The sequence below is a fragment of the Sinohyriopsis cumingii genome, chromosome 5 (assembly GCF_028554795.1).
Source record: "Sinohyriopsis cumingii isolate HCF-2022 chromosome 5, ASM2855479v2, whole genome shotgun sequence".
Taxonomy (NCBI): Eukaryota; Metazoa; Mollusca; class Bivalvia; order Unionida; family Unionidae; genus Sinohyriopsis; species Sinohyriopsis cumingii.
This window is the reverse complement of record NC_142965.1, coordinates 39970118-39979996: the sequence shown is the minus strand read 5'-3', so window position 1 is coordinate 39979996 and position 9879 is coordinate 39970118. Positions and strand designations below refer to the sequence as shown.

Here is a 9879-nt window from a genome sequence, read left to right as displayed (position 1 = left end):
GAAATTGATAGTTGCTACCTTACTCGGAAAAGGGTTAACTGTCAATCAGCTATCAAAACATAATGCTTGTAAATGGGCAAGAGTTTGTCAACATAACTGATATAAAAACTAGGCCTAGCTACTGATGCCTTGATGAATACATTTTGCTACAACACTAGAACTAACCAGGCTAAGGTGAGGGGCATTTTAAAAAAATATGGTATGGTCAGTCAATGTACCTCTTAAATAATCACAGAGCAAAATCGTTTTCGCTTTCCTAATAGAAGAAGGTGAAGTTTACAGTTTTAGGCGACTTGTCACCCACTTACGAATGGCATTTTGTCTAAGTCTCAACATGTCTTGATTGTAAGGTCACGTGCACTGCTTATTCCGCTACATTCGGAAATGAACACAATAATGAAAGCTAAAGTTGTTTATTTGATGTACTTTTATAAATGACCACATTTACATCTCTGGGTCTTTTTGCCTCTGAATTCAATCACTGTAAATATCTACACTGTCCCACCCAGCCGCCAGCCAAAGCCTTTGAACCTGCCGCCCAGCTATTGCATCACGTTCTTTTTTATGTACTCTTATAAAATGGCAACATGTATGTATCAAGGGGTCTTTCAGTCACTGACTTCTGTCATTGTAAATATCAGCTTAGCTAACTGAACAACACATTTTCCCCTAACTGATCAACACATTTTCCCACAAAGCAGGTGGCTGAAGCAGGACTGGCAAGTCTTTGAATTTTGCCACACACCTATTACATGCGTACGGAGGACTCCCACCTCAGTGATTTTCTGCATCCCAGATCAAAAATTGGCATCCAAATAAGCGTAATTAAGCGTTTCTGAGATCTCTGTCAGGTTTTGTCTTGAAATACCTGGAAGTTACACATACATTTTAAGTTAACTGACATGTCTCAAAATTGCACAACCATAGCAACAATTGGACCCACAGGTCAAAATAAAAAGTATGTAAGGTTCAGGAATGAATGTGATAAAATCTGGAGGATAGTTTGTACAATTTTTAGTTTACTGCCTTTTTATCCAGCTTGTGTTAGTCCATGTCACAGTTTCCAATGTAAAGTTGCTGGTTCACATGTGACAAAAATAGGCATACCGTATATACTCGCGTATAAGCCGAATAATTTAGGGAAAAATAAAGGCCTAGAAGATGGGGGGGGGTCGGCTTATCCGTGGGCCAATGTCTCAACTTGACAGTTGTTAGGTCTTTTTGTTGACTACTGTAATGGATCTAAATCTTGTGATACAAAGCAATAATTTCTTCCGTGTCCTAAGACATAGGCATGTAAAAAAACAAACTAACTTTTGGTGACCCGACAATTACTAAACTTTATAAAGTACTATGATCAATCTTCTTTTTATTTTGCACGTGCATATTTTCTGATTTCTCCAACATGAAGTTAAATACAGACTTCATAATTCGCTAGCCATTTGAGTTTACCAGGGAGACCATTTTGAACTATAATGTACAGTACTTACACAGTGCAAAGCGTGCATAGCGTCAATTAAATCCTTACTTATTCCCAAACATATTAGATGCAGATTTTGCTTTATTCATTGTTTCAACCAAATGGCATTCTTCTAGATTAACATTTCAGCCAGTCCTTAATAGCTGTTTCATTTACATTGAATCACACGCTCACGAGTTACTCATTTTCAATGATATAAGTGATCCTACAACTTGAGGTAATATTTTTAGAAAGGTATGCACGTTTAATTGTACAAGGCACATAACCATCATAATTTACATGTTCATGAAGAGTGGTAATAATAAAGCCTAAATTCTCATATAGATCAACTAAGATCAACATCAATCAATTTTAGTTTTGTGTTTCAGCTGAGCAAACATAACTTTCCACACAATGGAAAGCTTAATGTTTCGGCATCTCATAATTGATAGTCAGTGAATTTGTTTTTCATTTTGCGACAGCAGTACAAGCCAGTTAAACTTTAAAACCCTGAAACGGGCTTGTGATAAGAGGGAATTTGTTCCGGTAACTATACCAATACAGAGGTACCAAAATAGCCAGCCTCATGGTACCGTACATGTGGCAGCTATTTTTCCCCTCTTTGTAAATCCGACCTTACTCTCTTATTGTCAGCTTGTAAAGCATTTAGTATTGTTTATTATAAAACATGTATTCTGAATTAGTTTTTTGAGGACACATTTGCTGTGTGGTATGTATTTTCATTCCTTCTTTTAATTTAATGATGGTAATTAACATTGGTATATAGGGTATAAAAATGTCAGATGTTCACTCGTGTAAGTTTCTTTTGTGGGAATGGCGCTATAGCATTTGGAGTTACAGCATTCGCAGTGATCATTATTGGGATTAAAATTAGTTGTGGATGATTTTATTGTTGTGGTTTTTTCTTTTCTTTCTGGTTTATATTTTTATTTTGGTATTATTGTAGAGGTAAAAAAAATAATTTATGTGAATTATGTTTAAACTTAAGATTCTATTTAGTGAAGAAGCTAATTCTTTATAGTGAAGTAATTATTTCGTCACAACAATAATTCACATGTGTTACAACAGAACATGTAGGACTTTCCTTGTTTAGAAGAAATGAAAATCAAAGACATAATGTAATAATCAGGAGTTCTCTGCAAAAATTGGGAGGCTGGCGTGCAGCGACCCAGAATATTGGGAGTTTTTATTCCCTCCCGGCGTGAAAGTTGACAGGTATTATGTAAGGTCGCTTACATCAAAGCAAACTACAACTCAGCTTTTACGGTATTAGCATAATTTTCGAAGCATTATTTCTGAACCTTTGTTATTGTATTTTGGAGATACCATTAAAGTTTAATGCAATAGTGCCCATGATTCGACTCCAATGGATGTACTTAATTCAGAGATTAATCAAACCTACAATGTACATACGGTGATGCCATTATGTAAATAAGTTCAGTAGCCTAATTGCGAGCGTTGAATTGAACCGTACTGTTTGTGCGTTGTGTTGTCATACTGGGATTACATTTTAATGAGTAAGGTATATACAATTTCAAAGCAGAATAAAAATGTAATTACTGGTGGATTGATATAAAATGTCCAATGCAAAAATGCATAAATGAACAATAATCGAGTCAAAAGGGAGAGGTAGTGTTACAGCAACTCACGATTGCTAAATTCTTGTCATCTTCAATCAAATTATACACAAATCTAAATTAGGCAGAAACAATAAGAAAACAGAAAATTAAATTGCTTTATACCATTTCTTTTTAATAATCATGCATGCCAACCTCGAGAAAAGTATAAATGCATTGTTTTAAATATAAGTTTGCCTAAATAAATGCATTTAGAACTTACCTCGTGCATCTTTGGATGTATCAGAGTTGTAGGTCAGCTTATACGCCGGTCATGCACTTTTTAGTGTTTATTCCTGTTCAGTTTGGGGGTCGGCTTATATGTGAATGGGTTTATATGCGAGTATATACGGTAATAGGTATTATTAACTTTCGTTTTTTACACACATAAAGTTCTAAGTCAGGGCCATCAAAATAGGGAAAGCAGGATTTTCTGAAACAAATTTTTCTTTGGCCTGATCATCGTGTTATAGCACCATTTCCCTCTATTGATTTACAGCCAACTGTTATGAATGCAATCATAAATGTATGAACATACCTTCCCAGTATCCTAAGAGAGTGCTGTAAATAGGGCAAAACAGAATCTGCAATTTAAAAAATATATTAAAATACTACATTTGTCAGGGTTGATTAACCAATGTAGCGGATGGGGCTTTGAAGACCAGGATTTGGGTCACAAAATGTAAAGGATGAATCACTCTCATTATATACACCAGCCTTAAAAATGAATTCAGAAAGTAAAACTCCCCAGCTCTTGGGTTCTATGGACTCCTTCAACAGAAAAGATGTTTCTTATTTACTTTGTATAAGACACAAGTAATCATGCATAATACACATATCACAAACAACATCAGCTACTTTTATCATTTTCGAGTTAAATACATCATTGTATTTGCAAAGTGCAATTACCCAAGTTGCTTACTTATTTTTATTCTACCATACCTCTGGCTTATAACAAGGTTTATTTGTCTTATGCTGCAAGTAGTTTCAATGTTAACACAACAAGAGTTAACGTTAAATATGTTTAACTTCAATTATATAGCATTGAAAATTTACCAAAATCAAACAAGTCATAATACCCCAAATACTTCATTTTTAGCATTCTACCATCTTGAATGCATGGTACAAAGTATGTTTATTAGTTACAAACTTATAAATCACTGGTTATCCTAGTCCTATATGTAAGACCTTGATGTTGATATTTATGTTGTGGGCATCAAGGTATTACAGCCTAACTAACAGTGCTGTGTAGCGTATTTTGATGTCGACTAACATCGTTACAAAAGTAAAATTTTCAGGAATATTTCACACAACTGACAACTAAAATAATGACGTTTTTCTACAAAGTAAAGTCATAATGTTTTAGTCAGACTTTACTTACTCTGATGTCTTTTCTCTAAAAAATTCAAATTCTCACAAAAGAAATGGACCTGTTTTCAAGTTTCGTTGGCCTACAGTTCAGTTGGCTGGAACACGATGAAAGCCAAGAATGCCAAAATCGGGTTAAGTTTAAATATTATTCTTTAACGAAACGAGTACAAATATATTATGCCTATTGGAACTGTAAGCAACAGTTCATTTCATTCAAGAAACATATCCCCAACATGTACCTACTTGAACTTACTTCAGCATACATCGACTAACGTCGCATTGCAACAAATTCAAATACAAGTCAACGGAACGTGAAAATGCATCCATTTGCTAGTATCATATTTTCATTCCGCCAGTATAAAGACAGCACAGTAAGTATATTAATTACACATAAATTAGTGGAAGAGTGTTAATATAGGTTGCCAAGTGTGCGAGATGTTCCTGAAACTTTGATTACTCATTCCGATGTCAAGGACATCTAAACAAGCTATACAAGGACGTTATTTGGAAAGTAAGACACAGCACTGAAACAGAAATAACATGTGCTATGTCTTACATTGTAGGACTATGGTTATCCCTAACCTTACTATGAAGAAAGAATTTCAAAGGCATGCGACTAAACGTACTCCTCAATCAAATATGAACCTCATGTCGGTAAAACAGCTCTTTCAGAACTAGTGTTTGTATGTATATTATCCAAACCACCGACGTCAAATTTAAAAATAATAATTATATTTTGCTCCTTTCATTTGCCAGAAAAATCTCCAAAAGGAACGTGGGAGGTATTTGCAAGCATACCCTCAGTCAGGCCTGTTATCTTGCAACAAAGTCTGCGTAATAAAAGTGCGGGAGATCCACTATCTCCACTGCCTCTAGCAGACATCTTTATTTCACTAATGGATCTGCTTATGTCTGCTTTCACATCGGTGTATTGTTTTGTGTTTCGAGGGAAGCCATTTTTATTTTACCGCGCACGCACTGAGCATGTCTGTGAAAAGTTAGCAATACTACGATAGATTCGTACTTTGGTCCTAGCTAATAATAAGTCTAAGTTAGTGCTCCGGATTTTTGCTGTGGGGGGGGGGGGGGGGGGGGCAGCTTGATTCGTAATAGTCTCCTTTATAACTTCGTATGAAATCCTGCCGCAATAATAGAATAGTTTAGGCTTTCGAAACAAGTCAACTGATTTTTATTTAAAATTAGCACATATCTTTAAAAATATATAAACACAAGGTCAACTGAATTTTCACTATAAATTAATTATTTAAATAAGCAGCAGAGAACAACCTCTAATTGACTTACTCTCAAATCGTAAAAATAAGCCTTCCTGAAAATCGCAAAAAAAATCGCAACGAAAGGATCGCGGAGGTTGGGGGGGGGGGGAGGGCTGAGACAGCGCCATCGCTGCTGCTATAATTAAATAAAATTATATAAAATAATGTCACCAGCGTTGGAGTCTCATTCAGCTAGATTAGCTCGAGAACGACTGGAGGCAATTAAGAAATTTCTTCCTGTTCGTGATTCTGTTCGACAAAAACTTCAAGAACATCAAGAATCTCAAGATGAATTCGCAGAAGGTGCAGAACAATTGTTTAGACCTGTTACAAAAGTTAGTGAAGGAGTCGCAACGGCCATTAGGGAGGGGATCTTTTTCCAGTATCAAAACAAACCGCTGAGCAAACTGCAGAAATAGCAGAAAGAACTTAAAAAAAAAAAAAATAATAAAAAAAAAAAAACAGATTTTACGAAAACTTCCAACTGATATAGTTGCAGCTCAACCTCCTTCTGTTGGTGAAGAAATACTTGAGAATATTCGTACTGAAATCGCCGGTGTAAAACAAAAATTTACACCTAAACTTACACCTAAAAGAAAATATTAAACTGATTGCAAAATTTAACGAAGGTGTTATTAAGCAATTAAAAGAAATCGAAGAAAAGTATTTAGCCGCTATGACATTGGAAGGTATTGCTCAAAAAGACAAAGTTTTAGAACCAAAGTATGCTACCGTAACCGATGATACTTTCATCAGGTGCATATATCGTGTATATTTCAACAAAAAACAAACCAGAAATACTGATCCAAAATTTATAGGATTTGTTGAAGAAATACGAAGAATTTATGATAAAGAAGCAAAGCAACATAAATCACAACCTCAAGGACCACCACCTCCCTATTCACTACCGTCACAAGCCCCTGAGCGACAGCCTTCCTATCAACTTCCTCCACCGCAACAACAGATAGAACGACAACAACAACAACAACAAAAAAAAACCACAGCAAAGGCATGGAAGGTAACCGACCTAGAAGTATATTTACTGATAATGCTCTTGATGAATTTAAAAATCGGGATTATTTAATCAGTGTTGCTGCAAGTGGATACAAAACATGTCAAAATTATTTAAAAAGTAATCGCAGCATACTCCTGTGGTATGTGTTGCTGCTAAGGATTTACCAATTAATCTACAAGATCCAGGATACCTTGAATTTAAACAGCAAGTAGAAAACAGAAGAAAAGAACTAAAACAACAACCTTCTCGACCACATTCTCCAGAAATATATCACGATGCACCTACAGGGAGCCGCTTTTCTGCTCAAGGAAATGGTCTTACTCCATGTCCTAACAATATTCTTTCTGACGTGCAACGACTAGAAGTTCTTATAGGAGGAAAACGTGCTGGTAATAATTCTCCGGAAATAATCAGTGAAGCAGCTGATATTTGTCGACGATTGTTTCAAGGCGGTATCATTGATATTAATGTTTTTCGATCTCTTAATGGTGAAATCGTTGATGACTACTACAGTGATTAGATAAATGAATAATAAATAAGATGATCATACACAACACTCAACGCAGACCTGTAATGGTCACAGCAGTAAACTCACGACTACTCGTTTACAGCGCGGTTTACGGAGATGGACTTGGTGATGTTATTCAGGGATTATTTAGAAGGATGGCTCCAAAAGCAGCACCAATCGCAATACAATTATCAATGAAAGCTATTGACGTTGTTCATGAAAAAGCTCCTGGTACAATCGGCGACGTTGCTGTATAAGCATTCTCGGCAATCAAGGATAGGCTAGCACGATTAATACGACGAAAACCACAACCAGTGAAATTATCAAGCACTAAAGTAATGCCTGCAAATGTCAGTAAAATAATAAATCAAGCCGCAAATCAAAAACTGTCAGAGTTGGCTGATGAAGCAGAAAAAAACATTGTCTCAAACTTAATAGCGGGAAGTGGGTTTGGCAGGTTTGCACGATCATGATTTAGATCAACACGGTTATAATAAAATGTTTAAACGCGTATCCGACACAGCATTTGACATGGACGTGCCAGTCCACAAGGATGAATCAGTACGTGATTATGAGTTTTATTCTTATGAAGCACGACTGCCAAATCAACGCGGTAAATTGATCTACAGGTTTATGATACAAGTAGATACTTTTTACCAGCTGAGGCTTTTATTGAAATCGAAGGTGAAGTTATAAAAGCAGACGATATTGAATACGCGGTTGGTGTTAACATTGGTTTTGTTAATAACGGTATCATGGCGTTGTTTGACAGCGTTACATACGCGATTGATGGAAGAAACATCGAGACAATTCAAAAAGACGTCGACGTTGCCACAACAATAATAGGTTTAGCAAGATACTCTGACGATTACACAAGATCAGCTGGTCCAACAATGATGTTCTTGAAGGACATTACCAACTCTCCCAACGACGTTCCGTATAATATAAGACGACCAGGAAACTTCGCCGACAACGCTGACGCCGATGTGTGGCCGATAGTTCACGGCGCTGTTGTTGTTGTTGTTGAGTTTAATTATAGTGGCGTGCGCACAATTGTGCATGTGCCACTTTTTTCTGACTGCACCGCAGCCTGCTAGTTGTTCCTGGGAAGGGAATGGTTTCACCTCCCCCAGGCTTTTATGGGTTCAAGGAACCCTGATAGTTTGGCCTTAATCTGTGGGTCCATAAAGGTTCCTTACAGTTGAATGGTTGGCTGTCATTAGCGGGAAGGAGAGCTCGGGAACGGTCCTGGTTGCTTCACATCGCTGGTTTATTGTTGCATTTTCCTGCTGTTTTTGGCGTTTTTTAAATAATTTTTTATATTTTTTATTTATTTTTTTATATTTTTTTTTCAAAATGTTCTAAAAAGGGGGGTGGGTGTTCTATGCTGTTTATAGAGTTTGTTAGTAGAAATCATGTATGAAGAGAGATTTTCAAGGTTATTATGGTATTACTAGTCGAGGTGTTTAGGGTGTGCTTGCTACGTTATGTTATTTATAAGTTTTCAGATATTGCCTCTTTAAGTTATTTATTTATTAATGTTTTTAGAGATTGAATGTTATTTATACTTTATTTAGCAAGAGACTGGAGTCCTAGCCGATTACACGGTTCGTTAAGGACATCTAGGACATCCGATTTTGCGGTTTCCTTAGTTTTTGATAGGTGCTTCGTAAGTGAATTATTTATTAATATTTTTATAACATTGAATGATATGTTATGGGTTTTTATGTGGGGGCTTCTAATTTTATTTAGCTAGTTACTGGGTCTTTTGGTTTTGTGGGGATAGTAATTATATTTTCTTCCTAAGTCCTGCTGAGTCTATGAATTTATTTATATTTCTGTATGCTGATTGTTTATTTTTATTAGAGTCCATAAGTAACTCTGGGTATGTTTGTGATGATCCAATCTCTTTCAGTGGTGTAAATGGTAGTCAAGTAATCTGGATCCCGTTTGTATATTGAATTCAGGGATGACTATTGCTGCTGCTGTTCTTGGTGGGTTGTTTGGTTTTGATCCATCGGTATATATTTTAACATAGTCCGGGTATTTTTGGTTGATTTCGTTTACCAGTACAGGTTTTAGTAAGTTTTCTTGTCCTTCTTTATTGCCTAATTTGGATGCTTCAATGTTAATCCTTGGTGGTTTTTGTAACCATGGTGATTTGTTCTGGTCTGTATTGTTTGTTACCTGTTTTTTAGTAGAGGTATCTTTTCTCTTAGTTCAAGGATTACTTGCCACTTGGTGTGGTGGGTATGATTTTGGGTTTGAAGGCAACTTTACATTTGTTTATAGCTATTTTGGTGGGATGGTTGTCTGGGTGGGTATCTAATCGAATGGAGTATCGGAGGAGCAGTTCTTGCCTACGTAATTTTAAGGGTAATTCTCCTGTTAGTGTGTGTAGTTCTTCTAATGATGTTGAGGGGAGTGTTCCTGTGCATAATAGTAAGGTTTTTCTCTGGATAGTGTCAAGTTTTTGTAGTACAGGTTGCTTAGCCGAGTTATATGCTTGGCAACCGTAATCCAGGTTTGATCTAATTAGGGTTTTATATAGCGTGAGGAGGGTTTCCTGGTTGGATCCCCAGTCAGTCCTGTGATGTTCCAGAGTAAATTGAGAT

General features: G+C 36.2%; 1 protein-coding gene across 2 annotated transcripts in view; it reads right to left on the bottom strand.

Annotated features, from left to right (window-relative positions):
* Positions 1-5433, bottom strand: part of LOC149798990 (gamma-tubulin complex component 3 homolog) — a 131473-nt gene extending 126040 nt beyond the window's left edge. For both annotated transcript variants that reach the window (XM_089957914.1, XM_089957915.1), the window contains exons 1-2: positions 5266-5433; positions 3635-3680 (exon numbers count right to left, since the gene is read on the bottom strand). In XM_089957914.1, the coding sequence (XP_089814040.1) occupies positions 3635-3680; positions 5266-5350 (131 nt within the window). In that variant the 5' untranslated portion in view covers positions 5351-5433. The remainder of the gene's footprint in view (positions 1-3634; positions 3681-5265) is intronic.
* Between the last annotated feature and the right edge of the window lie 4446 nt (positions 5434-9879).